Source organism: Micropterus dolomieu, linkage group LG19 (assembly GCF_021292245.1).
Source record: "Micropterus dolomieu isolate WLL.071019.BEF.003 ecotype Adirondacks linkage group LG19, ASM2129224v1, whole genome shotgun sequence".
Taxonomy (NCBI): Eukaryota; Metazoa; Chordata; class Actinopteri; order Centrarchiformes; family Centrarchidae; genus Micropterus; species Micropterus dolomieu.
Genome location: NC_060168.1, coordinates 13023051 through 13048485, shown reverse-complemented (window position 1 = coordinate 13048485; position 25435 = coordinate 13023051). Strand labels below are relative to the sequence as shown.

At 40.1% G+C, this 25435-nt stretch overlaps 1 protein-coding gene across 1 annotated transcript in view; it reads left to right on the top strand.

Annotated features, from left to right (window-relative positions):
• Window positions 1-25435, top strand: part of gria3b (glutamate receptor, ionotropic, AMPA 3b) — an 82493-nt gene that overhangs the window by 18732 nt on the left and 38326 nt on the right. The window contains exons 3-4 of the mRNA XM_046030597.1: window positions 7343-7582; window positions 24776-24963. Of these exons, the coding sequence (XP_045886553.1) occupies window positions 7343-7582; window positions 24776-24963 (428 nt within the window). The remainder of the gene's footprint in view (window positions 1-7342; window positions 7583-24775; window positions 24964-25435) is intronic.

The following is a 25435-nucleotide window of genomic DNA, read 5'->3' as shown; positions in this document are numbered from 1 at the left end:
ATTTTATGCTTTCACACCGATTTCCATAATGTCCTTGTCAATTGGATACACGTCTCTGCATCAAGTTCAGAGGGGAGAAACCCCCTAAACTGAAATTTAAATGTTATACTTTCATACAAGTATCCATTAATTACACTACTGTAGTTATCTGGTAGTTAAACAGCTGTGTGAACATGTTTTGTTTTGGAACAGTGATCAGTTTTACACAAACCAAAGTAAATATTCTAACTTGGGTTTATCTAAAACTCAATCACTGTGCCATGCTAATAAATGCTTATCCTATGCAGTTCTGCTATACACTTACAAATAACTCCTGTCATATTTTAATATTCTCTGCAATATAGTGGGCTTCATGTGTTATACTAAAAATATGAGCATCGGGGGTGTCAAAAAAGTACTAACAATAATAATAATATTAAACATCTCCATATATATTTTTAGAAAAACAAGCTTGTGTTGTTTCTCACGCTACATTTGGATCAAAATTCAGAACGGTGAGCAAGAACCTTTATAAAGATATCACACATGCGATTGCCATGTTGAAATAAGTTGGAATAATTCTGTTTCTTCTAATAGTTGGCCTGTTCTCCATCTATTCTGGCAGGGCAGCAACAGAAATGTATATGCTTCGCTTTTGTGTACCCACGCTTTGATAGAGACACAGTCATTTAAGCCATTAAAGTTACTAGCCAGTAACCTTTTTTGATGTGACTTTTACTAATGCATCTAGCAGAAAAGGAAATGTTTTGGGTGTTCACAGTCTGCAGTCGTATACGGTAGAAAGATACAATAAAACGTACACATCCATTTTCTATTATGAAATCTATGCATGCTTTATTGCGGCTTTACATGGCTACAGCATAATATATGCATCTTTATATGAAGGTTATGTAATAGTAAAAGCACCTACATGTCTTGAGGTGAGTGCAGAGTTTATTCAGTCACCTACAAATACAAATATTAAAATGATAGAAACAAAATATAGAAGGAAGACATTTGACTACAGGAGCTGAAGAAGTTATATACCTGTCCTCAGTACATGGAGATGCTGATCTCCAGCTCCAGCCTAACAAGCCTTGGCATCCCCAGGCCAGGCTCCTTATCGCCTATTATTGATCATACACTAGCGTTCAAACACATGTACATGCACAAAGAGACATACACAGATGCACCTCTGAATGCAGTGGATTGCTTGGACAAACCCAAACAGCATATGAGGTACTTAGCTGTGGGGATTCCTAAACTAGAAGGGTGGGCACAGGGCAGGAGAAAAATTCAGAGGTGACTAACAAATTTTGTCTACATCCCTGTTTACTTGCTAGCAAGTTTCTTGGCCCATTACTGCCACCGGTAATTAGTGGAATACTGTGAAAACATTGGCAGGACTGAGTATCGTGTCTTTTTGCACATTTTCACTTTTTATTTAAGTTTGCTATATGTATCATAATATGACAAATGTAGGCCAAAATCACACACAAAATCATCAAATTGGTGTATTGCAATGAACTGTCTTCCAGTGGTATGCATTACATCTGAAAAACATTTTTACAGAATGTGTAAAACCACTTATTATGTTAGTGATAGTTGCCATGGAAACAAAAAATCAAGCAACACATTGTTGTTAAGCAATAAATTCATCGTTTCTTCATGATACGATTCCACTCAAAGTCGATTAACAATGATATTTAAATATACAGTGACCCCGTCTCTAATGCCAACCACTGGATATATTTACTGTTTGTAGTAAATGTGTATTTTTGTCACTTAACCCAGCAGGCGAATCGAGTTGTAAATAGGTGCTAGCTGTTGATGGAACAGTACTAGTAACAGCTTCCTTTTAACGTTTCGAGGCACCGTTGCAGTTGAGTCGCTCTTGAATCTGGGTCTGCCATTTGAGTTAACAGTTTGAAGCACTTTGCATCTATATATGACAAGAGGTGATACAATCCCCCAGGGCACTTATGCGAGCTATCTACTAGTGACAGCATCCATTCTTCAGAGTCGGAAAGGCTGGTCCTGATGTAGGCTATATGGGGGAAGGGGGATGGGGTACCAGGAAGAGGAGCTTCTAGGACCAGAAGGAGAAAAAGACACCGAAACACAGGCAGGAAATGGAGGACATGTGGCTGAGAGGAGAAACAACGGGGCCAAAGTGAGAGAGAGAGAATGTGGGTTTTGTGAAAAAGATGAGGAAAACAGCTAAAGAGATACAATCATTGCTGACATTTACTGTTCCCGGCCCCCTTCCCAAGGCTGTGCAAAGCTCTGGCTCATGGGAAAGAGTATGGAAGTCCAAATACTTTGAGTGCATGAAAAGGTTGTTTTTTTATGAATTAACCCAGCATGCCTGGAGCATACCACATATCCCTCTGAACTAGCATTCGAGGCCAGCCATCTCAAGTGATGCATCAGAAATGTAACATCCCTGTAGCACTGCCAAGTGTCCTGATTATAGAAGAGAATGAGGGCGGCACACTGTGTGTGTTTGACCAGTGAACTGGAGATGGGATGCATGGTTCCCTGCAGCAGGAAGGGAGAGGAGGAGGAGGAGGAGGAGGAGGAGGAGGAGGAGGCACGGTTAGCTGCAGAGAAAGAAAAAAAATGGAAAATGAGATCGGAGAAGAAGAAAAAGAGAAGAAGCAGATGAGAGAGAATTATCTTTGTGTTGTTTACCACTCAGTCCTCATGCAAGCTCCTCTAAGGCATCTAAGGTAGTCTGAGGACCTGTGAGTAAATTAGCATTAAAGAAATTCAAGGTGACACTCACAGAATCATTGAATTATATTAACGAATGTGTTATCTCTTCAGAGTTGGAGACAGGTTTGTCCGCTTCAGTCCCACCTACAGCCCAACATTTATATCATTTTTATTTAATCACAGAGAGGAATGAGGCCGGGGCATTTCTGCGCAGCAGCTGTTTCTCCTGACTGTACAGTGCACTTTTTGTCTTTTTTTTTAAAAGTCCAACACCAATCTCTGCTGCACTGATGGAGCAGGGTGATATTATGGGGGAAACAATGTGAGAGAGGAACACTCAGATGGAGAGAGATACTGCCACGCTTGAAGAGGATGTATGCTTTGGGGGATGACCAGATGGCTGAGGCAGAAGACAGGCAACAAAAGGAGAGGTCAAATATAGTGGGGAGGAGAGTGGAGAGAGACAGTGAGGTGTTGAAGTGTGGGGTGGGGGGGGGGTCAGTGCTGCAAGGAGAGACATCTTTGGGAGAGTGATTGAAGTGTAGGAAAACATACATGTGCAGAGTATGGCTCTCTTGGGCTCCAGAACTTTCCATTCCTTTCAGATACAGTTAAGTTCGTAGTTTGGCTTTTAAGAATCACAAATAATAGGAAACTCAATACATAAAAGAAAGAAATGAAGATACAACCAGTCCTTTGTGTTTAAACTAAAAGCATGTTTCTTTTATTTAAGTTATTAAGCTGAAATCTCGGTGCAATTGGCTTTCCTTTTTACTGCAAAGAAACTTCAAATTCCTCCGTTTGACGTGGTCAATATGTTTCTGCTGATTGCCTTTTTGTTTGCTATTTCCTATTAACAAACTTGCCAGTTTATATGCTCCGCTCATTTGTTCTGCTGTCTTGTTACTCACCCTTGACTGAAAGAATTTGAGTTTATTAAAATGTAAAATGTTAAGAAATGTACATGCTACGCAAATTAGCGAGGAGACAAATTGCTGCAGCTTGTAATAAAAAAGTAGATTAATTAAAAAGTTACAATCATACAGAAAAATATGTGATTTAAAGGAGTAAAACCACTTACTCATTCCTCTCAGGTGATCCCGGCTATTGGTGATAAGAGCCAGCGCTGCATTGTTTTCCTCCACTTGCGCTGAGTGAAAAAGCAAATAGTTTTTTTCTCGTAGCAGTTTGCAAAAATGATGGTTGAAGCTGTTTAGCCCAAGGATGGGCCATTTTTACTGATGAGATGACACGTTTGCTTAATCAGTCATGATCAATGGCATTGCTTGCCCCACCCGATGGTTCCCGTAGGTCAGATTTACTATCTCCTCCATGCTACAGTATAGAAACACCTTCAGAATGTGCAAATCCTTAACATGTGGTGTGGTTTCTTTAGCCTCTGACCATGGAAATGGGCCAGGAGTGATTAAGAGTGAGAAAACAAGAGGTTTCTGCACAGTCCAGCTTATGGCACGCCATTAAAATCAATAACACTACTTCCATTAATTGTATGTGGTCACTAATTGGTTAGGTCTATTTATAGCGAATGCCAGTCCTATAGATCCAAATTATCAGTCACAAATGCTCATGAGGGCAGACTCTGGTGGAGGTGCAAGTGGACGATGGAATTACTGTGAAGAAAGGATGACCTGTGTCTGAGCGGGCAGAGTTGCACGATGCTGGCGAATCTGGTGCAGTGAGACTGGCTGATGCGTGCCCCTAAAAGAGAACAGGTCTATCTTTGTCCTTATCAACCTCACTGGTGAGGGAGAACTTATCTGGACCTCAGATCACTCCAGATGGCATGTGATCCCTGCAACCCACAAACCTTTCCACTACAATAAGATGGCGACCCTGAAAAGGGATGCATCACAAAGACACTATATCGCTAAAGGGGGGCAAGATGAGACCACAACAAGGGGACGGCAGGGAGCGACATGAGGGTGCGTGGACAGATCTGTTGATGAGGCCTGGGCTCGCTCAAAGCCTAGCCTAATAAGCAGAGGACAGCTGAGCGGAGAGAAAGAGGCTGCCAGATCTTGTCCCCTAGGACAGGTTCTGTGTCAGTACTGGCCCAAATTAAGAGGGAGTGCAGAGAAAACTGGGCCTTGACGAGGGCTGGATCTCCTACTGGCTTCCATTCAGTGCTGGAGATTGCACCACTCACCCTGCAGCACTTACCCACAATGCTGCTGTCCATCTGTTGATTCACTTATCAGGAAGCAGTGCTGTGTGTGTGTTTGTGTGTGTCTGTATGTATGTCTGCATATGTGCATGTGGGGCTTTGCCTGTGTGTGTTGCTGAGAATGGATGCTATACCTTGGGAGAGGTGTCTGTACCAGGACAGATAGGGAGGGAATAGAATTAAAAAGGATGAGGCAAATCCCACCAGTGACTAGATCTCTCATTCAAACAGCAATTGTACTTAAGCAACGAGTGCGTGAGCACTGTCATGTTGTCCTCTGAGTGAAAGGTTTTGCACGTACTGTAGCGCCGTGCTTCACAAAGACAAGACAAATTCTCATGGGCAGAAAAAAAAGGAAAAGAAAAGGTTGCCGTGCACGTATGTGTGTGTGTGATTGCATCTTGTGCTTGAACTGTCATGTTGTTGATGAATTGTTTGCCAGTTCAGCGTCAATAACCTCAGAGAATGCTAATTTCTTATTGAGAGGAAACAGAGCGATAACTGGTGGGAGCTCCTGGTGGGAGCTGGAGACCTTCAGCGCATGGTGTTACGTTTCTATCCTTTGGCTGCCACTTTCCTACCAGCACAAACACACACTGTACCTGCAGGATTTTTGCTGACATCCTGCCACAATGCAGGCCACTATTACCAGAGCCGTTAACTTTCTAATCCAGTGCATTCTCTTGCATGCTCTCCTGTCTTTTTGTGCATTGTATGTTAACATGAATTTCTCTTATTCACATGCAGATAATGAATGTTAATACCAGGTTTAAATGGGCTTTTATATTGTGATCACTAGGGATGGGTGTCATTTAGTGCTGCAACTGACAAGTTTTTTCATTATTGATTACTCCACCAATTATGTTATCAGTTAAATTGGCACTCCAGTGCACTCTAGCACTTCCACAAAGGTGAAGGATTCAAAATAGACAAATTGAAAGAAAGGATTTTAAAAATCGAAGCAGCAGGAGCTGAGATATCTGGACTTTTAGTTCTTAGTGTGGGTCAAACTTTGAAAACACTGGATCCTACAATCCCCACAATGCAACTTGATAGTGTCTTTCATTACATTCCTTCTACCTGGTAAATACACATATCGTCCAAACTCCGTCCAAATTGTAATCTCCAAAGTAATGCTGAGATAACCCTGATGACTGGGTTATTTTTTTTCAGACTTTGGAGATCTCCCTTCAGAGCCCCAGAAGGCATTAAACAGGCTAATACCCCTTACAACAGGTCCTGTGAACTACCAGAATTCTACAACTACTACAATGGCCATAGCGGCCATTTTGACCGCTCAGACATTATTTACATATAATTTCAATAATCAATGTAAAATCTAAGAATGAATGGATCTGTAATGTTAGGATCAGGATAAGGCCATCAGGACATGATGCAATAAATTAAAAACATCAATAATATACATTGCAAAATGACCAAATCATTCAATTTGACTGTCACAGGAAAATAACTTGAATATTTGCTAAACTGCAAGAGAGCGAACTGATTTTGGGGGGCACACACAACGCGTCAATTTCACTGACACTTGTGGATAAATTTTTCAGAGTCAACACAGGTGATGTGTAAAGAAAAAATGGGTAAAGTGTCCTGTTCAATTATTTAATTTGGTTTTAGGCTGAAAGATTTTTTGTTTCTTCAAGAGCTGGAAAAAGGAGCAAACACTGAAATGATACACCGTCTATAATGCATCTGGTCAATTTGACTGTTATGACCATTCAAGGTAGAAATACTCAGAACTCTGTTGTGTTTTGTAATTTTAATAAAAAAATAACAATGTTAGAATAACATATACACATATTTAGGAAAAGTCAGGTTTTGGTCAAATTTTTAAACAGTCAAAATGATTGCCTTGGTAGATCTAGTGTTAAGCCCCATGTGACATCATCATATTAGTTAATGTGCCAATATAAAACCAATTGAAGTTATCAATACCTAAACATGACTTTTTCGGTTAATTAGTCAATTGTCAGAGAATTATAGTAAAGTGAATATTTGGGTTTTTAGGACTGACTAAAACAAGCAACCTGATAACATCTTCTTGGGCTTTGGGTAAATATAAAAGATTTTTTTTACATTTAATAAAGATGATGGTTATTTGGAATTAAATAATTGTAGATTCTATGACAATCATTGTTGAATGAGAAAACAAGACTACAAATCTAAACAGACAGAATATTTATTTCTTATTTCTATTGTTGTACAGTATGTACATTATTAATATTATTAATATTTATTACAGGAGATGCACTAGTGTAAATGCTTTGTCAAGTGTAATGGGGTCACATCAACCTTTAATTGGCTATTAGTGGTGGCTCAAACAACCCAGTCGATCTATTACTGCCCAAAGTGACGAGTAACACATTTGTGAATATGCATACACATATTTTGCTGAATCATGTCTTAACACTCGTGTCCCCTTGCCCTCTGCTGTCCCTGCAGTTTGCTCCCAGTTCTCCCGCGGAGTGTACGCCATCTTCGGATTCTACGACAAGAAGTCCATGAACACCTTGACCTCCTTCTGCGGTGCTCTGCACACCTCCTTTGTCACACCCAGTTACCCCACCGATAATGAGGTGCAGTTTGTCATCCAGATGCGCCCCGCCCTCCGGGGTGCCGTCCTCAGCCTGCTCTCTCACTACAAGTGGCAGAAGTTTGTCTACCTCTACGACACAGACCGAGGTAGGTGATGACACGGGCCTCGAGTCAGGAATTCAGCTTGAATTACAGCGTGGAACCACCAGGAAATGTACCAGTGAGTCAGAATAGCAGCTGCACACCAGTGTTAGCAGAGGATAGATTTACCCTGTAATACTTCATGAAAGCCCTGTAAATGCTTGAACTGTTAACACTGCAGTATTTCATACAGTAGTTTGGTGTTATGCAAATCTGAAATATATTCACTAGCACCTCGTAACACTTGTAATAAGACATTACACTTTAAGAAACGGATGATCCTAGGAGCTATAACTTTTGGATTCTTCTGTTTCATCATGTTGTTGATATTGGCTCGTCTTTCATCTGGAATGAGGTATGTCACAGCTGCTACTAAAATGTTTTCTGCGGAAATCAGAGTCTCTGCCTGCCTGTGGGGGCTGTTTATTGTGTGAGGGTTTTTGTGTAGTTCCCAGATTGCATTGCTTTGTTGACAATAGACACTGGTGTAATGCAGCAGCGTGGCATGTGTATGACGACCTGTCAACATGGCGAAGTGCTCATTTCTGGGTGTTCCAAATGAGAAAATGAGCTCATTATCGCTCGATAGAATAATGATCCCCTCCTCCTCAGAAACTTCAATTTGTTCAAACAGCACCTGGCCAGGATATGTTCTGTATATGACAGACAAAGACACAATATGTCTTCCTCTTTGTGAGGATGCCAAAAAGGGTGGCTGCATATTCCTCCCCCACTGTATTGTTGAATTTGCTATGTTTATTTGCTCATTATAGAAAGGTCCTGACCTCTGGATATGCTGCAAGTAACCGGTCTTCTCTGCAGCCTGCTCGCTGCTCTCTGTGTGGTTCTTTTTTCTGATCCAACCTCATGCCCCCACCTCTCTGTGTCTTGCTTTGAGGCAGACTTTGAAGAGTGCTTTAGCGCAGAGTCCTCTGTCTTTGGGTCACCAGGCCTGTAGGGTACAGAGCTGAGGGCCTTAATCCTCCACACAGCCTGCAGATAATATGTGGTTAATTAGGGTCACTCTGACTAGAACACTCATTGGATCTTCCCTGCGGATGCTAGCAACCCACACGTCCTTCAGCACAACCAATACTGCACAGCTACCGGTCCCCATCCCTCTGCTTTTCCTCTTCTGTCTGGAAAGTGAGACTGTCTGGGGCACAGTTGGACACATAGCGGAGGTGGGGAAAAGAGCCTGAAATACAAAAACAGAAGAGGTGTTAGAGAGAGAAAGAGTGATGACAAATAGACATATACTTTAAAGAGAGAAAAGAGGGACAGAGGGCAAAAGAGGGCGGAAAAAGTGAGAAGAAGGAGAAAACAAAACACCAGTTCAGTCCAGCAATTAAGGCAACAGCAGGCGCGTGTGATTTACAGCCTGTTACCTGTGTACGGACAATTCCCTGTGTGCTGTACATCCCTGTGCTGAGGCCCATGCCAAGCCACTTTTACCTCTCTCCTTACTGCCAGTGGTGTAAGACGATCCCTTATTAGTGGTGGGACATTGGCCCCAGGAGGGGATTAAAGTCGTTTATTGATGCACTCCATCCAGCACGTTGGGCGGCTTTGACACTTGGCTCATCAAGCAGACAGATGTGTGAGAAAGCCTCTACCTCCGCTTATCAGGTAGTGCAGCTCCCCTGGCAATATGGACACTGACTGCTGGCTAAACCAGGAGGAGTGACAAGGGAAAATAGTCTTCAAGGGTGTATGTTTTTTTCACCCTCTCGCTCTGAGGAAAAAGGAAAATTGACGGACAACTGCTTTTGTCTGTATTATTTTGAGCTATTGTTAATTTTAGTGGTTCCTGAATTACATACACCCACCACCCTGTCAGATGAGCTCACATACCCCTTCATTGACCCCACCCATCACGTTCCAAGTGTGTTATTAAAGTGGATGTTAAGTTATGCCACATCGAAGAAAATATAGTTACAACATTTGCAATTTAATTGTTAAATGTTTAAGTCAGCTTTAGCTAATTATTTCAACATTTTATTCATTACTTAATTATATCAATTGTTTATCCATTACTTTTAGCTAATTATTTCAACTGTTTATCTGTTACCTTTAGCTAATTATTTCAACCGTATATCCATTACTTTTAGCTGATTATTTACCCATTTTGTTCAACTGCTTATTAGTTAAATATTATTCATCCATTACTTTTGCAAACTATTTTAACTGTTTCAACATTACTTTTATCTAGCTAAACAATTTTTCCAGTACTTTTATTTATCCCTAAATTACTTTTATCTAACTATTTAAACATTTTATCCATCGGTTTTAGATAATTATTTCCACTTTTGTGCTTGTTTTCATGCACTCTCGACATGGTTGAGAGTAATGGTGTAATCACTGACTCATGTTGATGGTAGTTATGTAATGTGCAGTTTCAAGTAGCTTACTGTTTATTGTGACAATACATTTAATATAGATCAGCGTCACACCAGTGCTTTACAAATATATAGATATAGTATGTTATCAACTCATAATTTTAATTTCTTTCAAATTAGTTGAACTGCTCCAAATTCTTTACACGTACACTCTCACAACTGCAGAAGTGTACTCTGGGGCGCCACTCGTTGGGAATCACTGATCACTTTACTCCTTTGTTCACTTTTTAGCGATGCTGCTTTGGTTCACTTAATTGAGAGTCAATGAAAGATCATTGTGTTATTGCTCTACTGTGATTTTCTTATGAAAGCAATGTCTGAAAAAGAGAACTGACATGTTGAGAAAAGCAGCTGATCTCCTACCTTATGTGTAAAAAATCTTCACACAAGTAAAAATGCAAAAACGTGTTACAATACATCCCCGTAAGCAGCTGCTTGTGGCAGATTTCAAATTTTTTTGTCGATAAATGAATGAATAAACCTAAATGACCTCTACTCCTGATGTGCTACACAAAGCACCTGTTGCAATGTATTATTTTCTTGAGTGCCTTTTTCCCTTTTAATTTGTATTTGATGAAAGCATTGATCATCTACAATTCTGGAAGCAACTTTGCAATTATTCTCCAAACTCCGATTAGGGAGTGAAAACACAGTGCATTCACTAGCCGAGTCCTACCAAGAGGTTTTATTCAGTCAATAGAAAAGATTAATTAAAACCACACTATTCATTTGGCTGTGTTATTGGGCTGGCAAAAAAATGCTTTTAGGCCTTAGCGTAGTGCTTTCAGTCGGAGAGTGATGGTCCATATGCTTCAGGCTCAGATGCACTGGTGGGAAATAGAGGTAGATTTGTACCCTTAATGCCAATATCAGACAGCAGTTTCAAAGCAAACGTTGTGATGAAGGAACTGCACTGGAAGCAAATGGAGCCTCCGCAGGCAGGGTTATACCAGCTTAATGAGTGGCTACTCTTCTTTTATCTGGTGTAATATATTGACATTATGTGAGTGCATGTGTGTGTTAATGCATGTGTGGGAAGAGACAGATGAAAGATCCAAACAGATATCACCACTCGTTCTTTTGAATCACCCCCAAACATCACATATGGCTGACCTGGAAAAACAAACTGGTATTCCTAGCAACACTCAATCCAAATAAATCCCCTGTTTTCCCAAGTCTTAGCTCTCCAAGAGTGAACATTGTTTGTCTGGCCTTTCAGTTTGCATCTACAGATGAATTCCCCCTAAAAAATCTGTACCTATATAGGTGAAGGTAGATGGAACTTGCCCTTTCTGTCCTGGCGGTCAGGTATGGGCAGATAATTGCGATGTCTGTGCGGCAGAGACAGATGATTACAGGCTTTATTGTCTCTCCCAGGCACAATCAACCCTGATTCAGCAATCTCACCTCTACTTGATTTATGAGTCGCTCTTTCTGTCTTTTTCACATCCCTCCATACCTCTTCCTTATGCTTTTAGCTTTCTCATATGTCCCTTATTCCTGTCTGCCGTTAGACAGGAATAAGGGACGCTAGCGGTGACTGCAGTGGTACAGCAGTGACAAGCTTTCCTTCCTTAGCGCTGCAAAGTGGTCAAGAAAAGATGAATTATGAAACAAGAGTTGTAGCAGTGGCAGATTTGCTGCTCAAAATTTGTCAACTCATTTTTTAAATAATTCAAACAGAGGTACACAAAATCAGGCTCACCATCCGGTAACTGTTTTGCTGGCTGTCTGGCAGATTTTATCAGCTGAGCTAGCTAGCTGATTAAGCTAAGGTTAGCACCATGAGTTCGTTAAAAACATTATCTCAATCTGGCATCTTATGTTTCCAGTGGACCCTATGAAAAGGAGTCATAAACATACCTGTCAACCCTCCCGTTTTTTTCCGGGATTCTCCTGTATTTTATTATTCTTTTACAGTTGTCCTCTCATTTAAATATTTTCCCATAAATACCCCGAATTTTTAAACATTCTTAAAAAAAATTAAAAACCTTCTGGTTTTACTTGATATGTTTGCTACGTTCCCCTCCAGTAAAGCAGAGGTAGAACATTAGCTGTAACAACTCGCAATCACTCCAACGGCAAACGCCGATAAAACAAGAAGAACAGCAGCATAAGGGTTCAAGGAAGAATGAACTTGAGAGGGATGGAGTACCTGCTGAGAAGGTAAAAATTTTGTATCTCACCAAAGTGGAGGAATTACTCTCACTCACCCTACTTCTCCTGTCCATTTGCGTAATCTCTCTCTTCTGCCAATTGTCTCACTTAACCATTAACCTCTCAAAATCACAATTGAAGAATAATGTGTGATCTATACATAATCTCATTCAAGGTATATATATATATTAAACTGGTAGACGCTGAGTTTATATGCCCTTTTGTGTTTTCATTTATATAATGCAGGGGTGTTCACAGCATTTGACTTTCAACCAGATATCACATTCAGACCACCTAATTGTAGTCATTTACTTAATGTAGGAATGAGTTGACCTAATCATTGTATTTTAAAGCAAGTGGTTGCTTAGTGGTGATTTTAGGATTCGCTGTGTGTACCCTTGTCTAAATGTCAGCGATATGTGGACAGTGGTATGGAGTGGCGAGGCAATTGGGGGAGGATTTCCCTTATTTTCAAATCCCAATGTTGACAGGTATGGTCATAAATATTGCACATGACAGCTATATACATGATAGTGTGCTAAAGCTAAAGCTAACACTTCCCTGGAAAAAAAAACCAGCATCCTCAGTGGTGGATCCATGGAAAGAGCACAGAAATAAAGAAACATCTTGTCAGTTGGTTCTACCACTGCTAGAGGCTGCTTTACTTACATACTTGTATGTTTTCACAAGTTACATGAGAAAAGCCTTTTAGGATGAGGACTAACTGGTGTGTTTGGCAAACCTAATGCTATCTGAGGTAACATTGCTGGGGTTCTTGATTGTAAATCCAATAAAGAGCAGGACAGGTCTGCTAATGTTACCTTAAACTGTGATAATATCCTAGACTGGCTTCTCCACTGGGTGGGTAAATTCAACATGGTGGAATTCGTGAATGGTCTTTTTTTGTGTAATCTACATCCCCACAAACTAAGGCTGTGTTTAGACTGACGTTCGTCATTTGACTGTAAGCTAGTTAGCCAGAAATGCCAACAGTTGCATGCATTTGAACAGATAATGCATTCCTTACTCGTTTGCTGTTGTGTTTTTGGGTTATTAAAGAATATAAAAGGCCACCACCCAAACACAGAGACTGTCACTCTAAATATAAAGCTTGACAAGCCTGCTGTGCCTATTTACAGATGCTAAGCTATGACTGGACAAGCAAAAGGTCAATTGTATGTCCATCCTTAGTTTATTGCTGCAGTCTCACTCTGCTCCTTCAGTCTACATAGTTCCGTTGCGTTTTTCCATTGTTTTTATTTTGTTAGTCTTGACAAAATCCAGTTTACCTTGAACTGAACAGCAAGACTAAACATTAAACAATGTGAATGAAGATGTAAATATGACTAATTGATTCAGACAGTGTGTTATGTTTTCCATTGAAATTTTGAGAATACCAATCTGCAGAGAGCAATGCCAGTGATATTTTGTGGTAAGATCCGAAGCTGCCACCTCTTTATATCCATGATGGTGTTGTGAGGAACTGGATTTTAGCCTGTCTAACAATATCCCTCGCCACACCAAGGCGCTGATGACATACTAAGGAAAATGCCTGGACTCCTGTCGTCATCATTTTCTCTACCAATCAATATTCTGAATGTTATTGCTAGAAGTAAAATGATCCAAAATTTACCTGCTACATAGAAAGCACAGAGCTGTTTACTTTTATCATTCAACTGCTGGCAATTAAAACCACAGTTGAAATAGTATTTGATGTCAAAGCCTCATTATAGCACCAAGTCAAATGTTCTTTGAACAAAAATCTGCCAGGTGGAAGCTGTATTCCAGCATTCAGTCCAAAAATACCTCCAGGGCACTTCTTTCATTCACTCTGTCAATATTTGCAATGACCCCAACTGCAGCAGAGTCAATTCATCTGGAACAATAAGGCGCACGTACAGTATTGATCATGCCGCACTATTTGTAACCACAGTGGGAACAGCTTATTATTAAAACATGCAAATGTGTGCAAAATTCTTACCCTTATATGGTCCAAAGTGTATGCAGGCATTTATCCTTATTTTGAATAAAAATTTAACAACTTACTGCAGAAAAAAAAGAAAGTCTCACAGGCAAGCCCTTACAGTGTTACTCAACACAGGAAGAAGCTGAACTACACCAAATATGTCCTCGAGAGAAATATATTTTTCTGTCTGAAAACGTTTCTTGCTCCCCTAATATCACCCAGACAGCTGTCTCCTAGACAACAGTCTAAACTTAAACCTTAATCAAACAAGCCAATTTGGGTTTCTCACAGTGGAAGCAATGATACGACTTGTTTTAAATTGATGTAAATGATGAAGAGATTTTCCTTCATAAAAACAAATAAAAGTATGCAAATATGTGGTTCCATTCATTTTACAGTCAAATATATAGTTGTGGAAGTCAAAGTAATAAAGTACTAAAATAAAAAGACTAATAGTTTAAAAACTGCAGTAAAACTTCTTGAAGAACTGGATAACAAAAGTGAGATTTTAAGTGTAAAAAAAGTCAAAATAAAAAGGCAACTTATCTTTAGTTATAGTTTATAGGTTGCCTTCCCCCGGCAACCTGACTTGCCCTTTTATACTGCAAGGTTCTGTTTTTTCCTTTAAATTATCAACTACTTAGCAAAATAATGTTAACCAGACATACTACAGTGTTAGAGAGCTAATTAATAGTAATTTATAGTATTCAATTCCAAGCAAAAACCCACTCAGTGAATGTAAAATGAAATAAAAATTTATTTTTTTTAATTCCTATTGTGTATTAAGGGTCTCTTGGCTCAGTCAGAAGATATTGACTGCATATGACAGAAATGACTGAGTGGAGCCAGTGTGGCACAGAACAGAACATGCACACACTGCTGACATGCTGCTTGTGTGATGTGGCTTGTGTTTCATTTGAGTCACATGTAGTAACAGTGTAGCCAGTGTCTCAAACCGTCAAATAGATCGGAGCTTTGCAGCACGCTCAGAGCAACACATACATTACACTTTAGTACGATTTTTAAAGGCTAACTAACTTCACTAACGTGAATCCCTCTATACAGTCTTGACCAAATCATTACAAGTTAAATTTCTCAAATTATTAAGATGGTGTTAGAAATGATAATTCTTAATATGCAGTTATTCATTATTTTTCATTTTATAATTTATTGAAGGGCCAAATTGCCCTCCTTAAGTTGTTATTTCAATTTCAATCTAATGGTTAAACCATTTTATGAGAATCACCTTGTCTTTGTGCAGGCAGAGTTGTAATTTTTAGCCCAAATAATATTGGTATACTTGCAGAGACCAAATTTTTTTTAATTAACAGTGCAGACCAGATCCTTAAATGCTTTTAGCTTTCTCTTATGTCCCTTCTTCCTGAGTGTCTAACTTTGAGCTAGCTGTGACTGTAGTAATACAGCAGTCACAACCTTTCCTTCCTTATATGCTGCAAAGTGGTCAAGAAACGATGAAATATGGGTCCATATTAAATATAAGCATAGAAAAATTTCAAAGGATGTGGCTAATATGTATTTTTGTGTGAGCTTTGGCCAAATTTCCTAAATTACATGGACATGGATGAGAATTCTGAACATGTTATTACCTCTGTAATGGCTGCCAGTGTCAGTGGATGGGTAATAAATGTATTTGCAAGTATGCTAAAACGTAAAAATCATCTACCCGATTGATAATACACTGGTTGCATCAATCAAAGACCACTTGGCTTTGGAAAAAAAAAACATAATTCACCACACAGACAGTGATGATCAGCTGTTAAACAGACAGACAAGACAACTCCAGCCGGACACAATTGGCAGAGCATTGTGCCAACAGGCCAAGAGGCTTGTGAAAGGGAGAATTGGATGACCGCACATAGTTTAATTTCTTCTAGTTTCTGCCAAGCTACTGTAGATGGGAAGATAGAAAGACAGATATGAAGAGGGAGGGGCTGGAGGGCAATCAGGCAGAGTCGTCAGACACACTGTAACTAAAGTGAACCTTGCTCCCTATTCTTCAGCAATCCCTCTAATTGGCTATCCAGAGACAGTTGCCTTTGTTCCCTAAGAGTCAAATAATTAATGCCTCCCGCTGCTCTCCTGGATGCCTTTGATGGCAAACCAAATCAAGTCTGTCCTTTAATTTGACTGTAGTTGTTTGGCATTGCTCTTACTGTTGTAAACAACATAACAAATCAAGCGCTGTAATACAGCACCAAATGCACCAAGGATAGTCCGAACCCCAGTGATTAAATGCATGGAGACAAGCTACATAAGAAGGTGTGTGACATGTTGTCATGTGCAGCGTCTCTGTAGTTTGCATTTTATCTTTTAACCACCATTAGTTTGCAGATGTCTGGCAAACCAAAGCTATTTTTCCCCATGTAATGCTACAAACCATCAGCCGCCTTAAAGTAATTTTTATGCCACTCTGACACATTTCACACAAATAATGTCTAGTCAAGTGCAATATTGTCACCCACAATTGTTGATTTATACTCTCTGCTCACAATGTGAGATAATAAGTGTGAATGCCAGCTCTCTTCTGCAACCATGTCTATATCATGGACCGCAGCTTGTTTCCTCAGTTTTGTGGTCTCATCTCAGCCACTATAATGGCACATCAGCTGCACCCAGCAGAGACTTTATATACACACACACATATGCCTCTTGTGCTTTTGTGGCCCTCTCCTTCACGCCAGCTTCATAGCAACTAAATTATGCATGCATCAGGAGAATAAATCAGCTTGGACACGCTGACAAGGAAGGGCACATCAGGGAAGCCACAAAATGCAAAGAAAAGAAAAATAATATTAAAGAAATATGGATGAAGCTATGCATCACTGGCAGTTCTTCTCTCTTTTTCTTTTGCACGCATAAACTGGTATCATTGCCAAAGTGACGTCCCAATGTACAGATAGTCCAACCTGCAGTAGCAACCTCTGTCATTCAGTAACCCCTCGAAAAACTACTACTAAGTCAAGCACCTGTGCCTAAAAAAAATGTGATATGAGAGCCATAGTCTGTCACAATAAGCACACAATAAACCTCATTGCTCTCTGTCCTCTTTTAACTGAACCTGGAATAAAGCCATTTTACCACCTACCCACTGCTAGCTTCAGCAGCCATGAAATTACTGCTGGGAGCCTCTTTTTTTCATTATAACAAAATGTCCTGGCCTTTGCTTCAAGCAGCCATAGTAGAGGTTGATTGCTTTGATGTTACACTATGACACAGGGCCAATTTGTTTGTAAAAACAACAAATTAAAATATATAGACTGTATGTAATTCTCAAGGGTAAATGCAAAGAGTAAAATAACATTTTAGCTTTTTGTCACTTTCCCTTCAGTTTCAGGTGATCAGCCATAGCTGCCCAGAACTTTTGTGCAATGCTTGATCAATCCCCTCACACACACACACACGTTAGCACACATGCCCATGCGTCTATATGTGCCGATGTGTCACTGTATGCAGCGTGAGTGAGAGAGAGCCCAGGGAACAAAGACACGACAAGGCATGTTGGAGAATCTCTAAAAACTCTGTGGGTGGATATATTCACAGTGGAACAGCGCAACTCTCATCCCTCCTGCATGTATGCACTTCTGAAGATAGAGACAGCATGCTGCTTCTGTTTGATTTGACATGCGCTGTCTTTTTGATTAGGACAACACTTGGCAGTGAAACTGTTTTGGTTATAGGCCTACTGTAAACACCACATCAAAGCCTTGGCTACACACCTTTGGGCTACTTTTGCATTTGCTTCATGGTGAATGCTACGTTTCTACCATTGAGGTAAACGTATAAAGCTTCCTTTTCCTGTGGGCAGGGAGATGTGGAGGAGCTCATAATGTACTATAAAAAAATGTGCCTCCTCTAAATTACATAAGTTGAATGAACCTGTTTTTGAGTCTATATTTTCTTCCTCTTTTAATTATCAGGAGTAAAACACTTTCCTCAGTTACGGTTCCATCTCATTCTTCATCACCCATCGGACATTGACTGAAATTCGCCTTTTTGTTGCTTCTGTTAGTTGTTAGGTAGGTAGTCTGCTGGAGAAGTCAAGAGCACAGGTCATATAATCCCAGCAAACCACAGCCTATTTTATATAAATTGTGGGTCTTTGCCAGATGACTAATGAGAGGAAAAGCCTTCTTCCGCTCCCAGCCCAAGACTTTGATCTCCACTGCACAAACACTGGAAGGATCCTCAGAGCCCTGTGAGCATACTTAGCCCAGAGGCAAACACTCAGCAGGCCCTAAATACTGTAAGTATTTGTTTTGGCGTCCTCAAAAGACAATTGAGACAAAGCATCTCTGGGAATATTTATAAATTAGAACATACATACAGTTAATGAAGAGTGAAAGTTTGACAGCTTGAGAATTTTAAGTAGACATTTATAGTGCGCTCACGGCACTGTTATTTTATGACCTCTCTACTTGCGGTGACCTAGTATACTCAGTCTGCTAATATTAACAGTGTTCTCACATGTCTCATTAAGTTAAATCCATATTCCTTGTGAATGTACCCAGTCCGGGAGGCAGCAAGGATGTTGAATGAGGGTTTATATGATTTGATTTAGATCACAAAATTATTACCCAAAATGTACACCTCAGACTGGTCCATTGCCGACCATGTTACACACTTTTAACATGATATAACACAGTGAAAACTTGTTTCTGTCCACGTCTGCAAATGTCTTTACATCTTAATTAGTACCACATTTTTCCAAAACCTGCCTCACAGCACGATCACTAATGGACATATGTGTATGTACCTCACCTGTATTTGGCACACAAGGATTACCTTGAAAAACGATTGTCTCTTACTGCAGTGTTAAAGAGTTGGATTACCCCACAAAAAACAAAAAACATATATTTATATCAATATTTTCACAACTTCCTCTAGTGGTATCTAGCCATAAAAGTTCTAATTTTATTTGCCCATCTTTTGAGATATTTATTTCTAAGACTTCTGCTGCCTTCCCAGTACAGTGGAGGTGAAGGGATTTTTTTCTGTGAAAAGAGGCAGATACATACCATACACATACCACTAAGTGGTATGTGTTAAAAATGCAGTATATTAACGTGTTTTATTTCATTTCAACAGACCTGTTAAGGAAATATTTTATATAGCAGAATATGGCAGTTGGAATATTCTGGCAAGGAAATTGCTCTAGTATCTGTAGGTCACTTTCAGTCTTTCTCTGCAGGTGTTCGGTCCTAAACTTGGTATCATGCCAACCCAACAATTTTGAGTCAAAGCCATTATCTTTGTGGTTTCAATTCAGTTATTTCTGATGCCCTCTGAGCCCCTGGACAGTGTTCAGCGGGGCGTTTCGGCCCGCCAGAGACCCTCATTTACCAGAGGATTGGCAAGTTAGAGGGGAGAGCAGCCACATTTACTGTTGGCTCAACGACCACCGCCTTTTTTTCACACGTGTGCTTTTAGATTTTGATCCTCCAGAAATGAGTTCAGCCCATTGTGCCGCTGATTTCTCAGTCTTTGCTGTTAGCTGGTTGAGTCGGTTGCTTGTGGTTCCCTTTATTCATCCTGTACTATAGTGTAGTTGATGGTGACTTGTTTACATTTCATTACTTGATTAGATTAGTAGATTAGATTTTCTACTGATGTGGATAAATGTAATGCCAACGATGATACAGTGTAATGATAGAGTGTAATATAAGCAAGTGGTAGGCTACAGTCATGGCTCTAAAGCTGACAGTCACTTGAGGCTAATGCCGAGGTGTACGCTTCAAGAAATTTTGCAATATGGTTTCTCTGATTTGCCTAGTTATCCCGCATCAGCTGTGAGATATGAGAGAGGTTTTGTGAGTGAGAGAGAGATAGAGAGAGAAGGAGGCCTGTGACACTCTGCACCGTACCCTAATGAGAGGCAGGGAACCAAAGGAGCTGGGCAATGAGATTAGATGCAACTCAATTCAATTACTGCTGAGCCGCCACGGGTGACGCTTCAAAACTCATCCTGTTAAGATCCGGTTCAAAGACGAAGAAGAGGACTGCAGCTCTCACTCAGCCGATGTATGCTATGTGGCCACAACATCTCATTCGCAACAGCTCTGATTTATAAGCACATGGGGTGTCATTAGACTTGGGATTTGTTAGCAGACTCTGCAATGTTCTGATATAGATTTCAAGCAAAATGCAGAAATAATTGAGTTTTCACCCATTGCAGCTGTTTAAACACTGCTCCACAAACTACAGAGTAATTTTGAGTGTGTGTTTGATATTAAAGAGAAACTTAAACAGCCTGTTTTAGCTTGAACTCTCCACATATAATCAAATTAATGCATTCAGACACAGGCACACACCCCCCCCCCACGGCCCTGCACTCGCTGTTACCGCACAGCAACTGGCACTCCCACTCTCATCTCAGCTCTCTAAGATAGTCTCTCCAGTGTACATTCACATTACACTTCCTTACTGGGAATGTTAATTGTGCCACCTTAAACTGAAGCCTGTAAGACTGAGGCTGATATGAGTCTTCTGTGAAGACACACGTGAACATCTCTTCACACCGAATACAGAGGAAGGTGTTATGGGTAGCCATAGGTCACAAGGCTTGAAAGGACAATCAACAATACAGACTGCAATGAAAATCAATTGATAGAGTATAATAACGTAACTGTACATATAACTTAATAGCTCAAAAAGTGGTTTTAGTACTCAGTTACTCTAAACATTATGCTGCTGTCCCCTGTGTCCGATGTTGTCATTGCAACTGCAGTTTTGGAATTATAAGCACAGGACAGTCACTACTTATAACTTGCATAACATTAACGGCCCACCTGTCTTAACCATGTACTGTACCTGTTTGTGCTATTTATCACCTATTACCTTACTTACTTTATGACGATTCAAAATTTTTATTTTACATGCACCTACACAAAATGTGTAGTGAATTGCAGGGTGGCATACTCTTAAAGGGTGGGGTAAGCGATTCTAATCCAATTCTAATTACTTTTGTCAAAGTGAATGTCTCCTCACGGTCCGATAGCTGTCCATCCTGTGTGTGCGCTGAAAATCTATCCAGTGTTTGTACACAGCCCTGGCTCTGTAAATGGGATACAAACAAAGAGGCTCGGACCGAGCCACACGACACTATCCCAGCCGTTCCAGCCATGATTTGTGTGTCAGGTAACATTAAATGATTTGTGCATGGAAATTCAGCTTATTTTACAGTTTGCCAAGACATGCAGTATTGCTGTCTGGACCTGGTTCTCTCTGCATGTTGACTTCACAGCAGCAGCTGTAGTGACGGTTTGCTAACCCACAACCTAGCGTTAATTACATTACTTGCCATGTCATTGTTTGCTCTATATCATGGTATTTTATCATGGTATTGATTTCTCCAGAATCGCTTACCCCTTTAAGGTGTTTATAGACGAGTGTGCTATGAAATATAATGATTACAAAAAGAATTTGAGAAAAGGAATTGTACAGTTTTGCTCAGTAACTACCAAATCCAGTAACTTAAGTAAGAGCAAGTGATATAATTATGAACAAACATACTGTTTTTACCATTAGTATCAGTTGTATATTGAGTTAACATATATATGTATATTATATATGTGTACAAATATACACTTTGTACTGTGGCACAATGTATGTTTCTATGTTAACGGTACATGATGTGACTGGTAGCAGCGAGCATTACAGGATGTTAAAACTCTCCCTGTCTCAATGGCATGATTAGCTCTGAGGAGCATGATCAGCAGAAGCCGCTGCATGCTGTGGCTGCATCTGTACAGCCGGGATTTATAGGTGGTGATAAGCAAATCTTGTTGTCTTCCATAATTTATGTAGTTGATGGTATACATTTTTAGATGTAACACAGCTGTGGAGCTCCTGAAGGCGCAGAGATGAATGGGATTTATTGCTTTTCTCCATGTTGGAAATAAATATCACTGCAAAAGCATTTATGGGGGTCTCCAATGCTGTTTAGGAGGTTGAATCCATTGATTGGCTGAAGATAAAATGGACTCTGGTCCAAGAAAGGTGACCGGCAGGTGTAAATCTATGCAGAGAAGCATGGATTTATGTCAGAATAAGTTGCACTCAAAGGATTTTGTTCATTTTTGATTTTGAAATCTAAATCACTAAAAGATAAACTTTTCAGCTGACTATAGAAAAAAACAGGAGCAAAAGTGATGCATTTCTGGACAGACTACCTCCACCAGATTCCATCTCTTAACTTCCATACAAATGTAAAACTAGGCAGGCATGGAATCTTCTGTGAATCTTAAATGAATCCAATTGTTCCAACACAGTTCAGGGTTTGCCAGTGGCAGGGGGAGATGAGTGCCGCACAAATCAGCAATTTCAAAATAAAAGCCCTGTGTGATTCTAATCTGACTGACAGGACATTGTTTCCCCCTTCCACATAAGAATTAGCATAATTCATGTTCTTCTTGCACCTCAGACCTCAGAAATGGAAATTGGACAGAACACTACAGATACTCGCATATATGAAGCCCAAATCCCTAGAGCATTCCCCTGTGAGCACTTGTATTTCCTTTTGCCTTTCTTCAGAGACATGTTATTGTGTCTTTCAAGTAGCACATGAATCAATGATTGCACTGATACTCGAAGCCCTGAAACAAATATCCACACTGTCATGTTAACCCATATGCATGACTTGTCGTACACCCAGTGTGATTAACGTGTTTAAATGGTTCGTTGCCATTTTTACCTTTACCAGCCGTATTCTCGACAGTTCCCAAACCATCAGAGACCACTTTGACCCAGTTAATGTGCATGACATCTCTTAATGTAAGAAGCTTTTATTGCTGGGAAGACTGCCATGCTATCCAGCTGGCTTGTGGTTGGTGAGGTTCTGAGCATATGCCTGAGGAAAATGAATAATGCATCCATGTTCTTCAAACCCTCTTTCTGTAACTTTTGCTTTAGGTAAAGAAGATGTGAGGAGGTATAGTACATGAGAGACTGCTGCTTGCTGTGCTCATCTAAAAATGATGATACTTCAGAAAAGCTTCAGATGTTTTCACTTTTTTTCTGGCTTTTGTCCAGGTAAAAATTCCAAGTACATTCAACGATTTTATGCCTTCAGAATACATTACTTTCATATTCTTATTGTCCCTCTGTGTTTCACTTCAGATGTACAAGTGTTGTTACTTTTAACAGCACTGCTACTCAGATGCCACAGAGGGTCTACACATGTACCTCTACATGCACTCAACATATCATCTAAACTGTGTTGTGCTACATTTCATTCATAAACTATAGGCTGAACTCATTGGAGATGTTACCTGGTGGCCAGATAACCTTGAGGTCTGGCATTCGGATATCTCCAGGCACTATGCCATTGCTCCTCTCTGGACAGATGACGGACCGTGCATCGGTCTCCGCTACTTGCTGTGCTGCACGCCAAAAGATCATCGCAGTGCAAACACACATGGTGCAGCGGCCTGAGAACATTTTGACAAATCAAGAAAAACATCTGCTTGACCGTTCAGATGAAAGGGCATGAAGGGAAATGCAAAAGCAGAGAACTAGAGAGTCACAAAGTGGTTTTTCTAGTTTTCTTGTTGTGGTTGTTGTGTTTTTGGTCTCCATGCTGGCTTTGTTAGCTGTCTGCAGCCGGTTCATAGAGATAAGGTTGTACGGAGAAATGGCTCAGAAGAAAACGAAAAAAAAATATGACAAATGTTTACTTTGCCCACTGCTGTTCAGACTGTGTCAGACAATTTGCACAATACCCAATCACATGCGACGATATTAATCGTCATATAAAATCTATATATGTGTGTGCCAGAATATGCTGTTGCTGCAAGTTTTTTTCTTTTCCCTTTTCTGTATCACTTAACCACATGACGTGCGGTGAAAAATGAATAGAGAAATGGAAAAGAAGCTTATTGTACATAGAGTTTGCAATTGCATTGTCCATGGCTTAATAAAATACCAGCAGTGTGCTTGATTTTCATTAATAACCTTCATGTTCATTCTCGCCCATTGCACACTGGAGAAGAGTTAAGCAATTTTTATTTCAGCTTGTGCTACTTGCAATCTATCCCTCCAGAAATAGGGCTACATTATTCACTCTGTGGTATGTGATTTGACCATAGTGTTTCTGAGCGCTCTGTTAAATGAAAATATTTCACGTGTGAATTAATCATTAGAAGGGCTCATTCTCCATTCTTCTGCTAGCATAATGATCTCTTTCTACCACTAGCCTGGATGAATCTTTCATTGTCTTTATCTTTAAATGAGTTGGCACAATCCTCCAAGGAGACTCAGGGCGCGATGTGTTTCACTGAACTGTCAAAGTTAACATGTGGCAGCGTTAAATGCCATAATTTAATTGATGCCAAGCGCAATAACATCACCCACTGATCTTTTAATAATATGGAGATATGATTTCCGTCCTTTCACTTCATTAGGATAATACCTTCTCAATATGTAAATGTAAATTCAGCACAAAGTCTAGACTCTAGACAATATTTTAGTGGACCTGCACACTTTGGAATGCTATTTTAGATTGTAATGAGATGGCCTTTAACCTTTGGATTCAAGCATCAACGTCTCTAGAATAAATTAGCAGCCACTCAGTTCTTGCATAACTGTTACTTTGTGCCAGTCCCTTTTGTGTCTAATCCTCTGTGTCACTCTCTTTCTCTCTACATCTCTCCCTCTTTCTAGGTTTCTCTATACTGCAGGCCATCATGGAGGCAGCAGTAGCTAACAACTGGCAGGTGACCGCTCGCTCTGTTAGCAGCACAACGGACGCAGCAGAGTTCAAGCGCATCATTGAGGAGATGGACAGGAGGCAGGAGAAGCGCTATGTGATTGACTGTGAGGTGGACAGGATCAACACCATATTAGAACAGGTGAGCCTCAGACTCACTGTACGCCTGTGGATTATATAACCCAACACCTACACTGTCCATTCAAGCACTTTGGTTGCTTCCTGATTTAGTCACATAATTTGCAAAGCAGATTTGATTTACAAAACAGGTATTAAAGGGCCACTCCACCAATGTGACATGTCATGTTGAATGCTACTCAGCCTGTAAAAACGGTTGTGTCATGTCTTCTGTCGCCCTGAAGGAGCTTTGTCATGTCTGAGAAAGTGACTCAAATGCAACACAAAATTGCTATGTGTGGTTCTTTAATTTGGGGAATCATTCAGTCCATGATTCAATATATAGAGGAATATATATAGTATATAGTATATATAGAGCAGATAGAGGATGTCGTAAAGATTTTAGTATCCTGTTGGCTAAGGTCTTATATAAACTTTGGTCCTACTGCTTGTTTTGAATGCGAGAAACAAACTAATTTGTTTTTTACTGATACAGG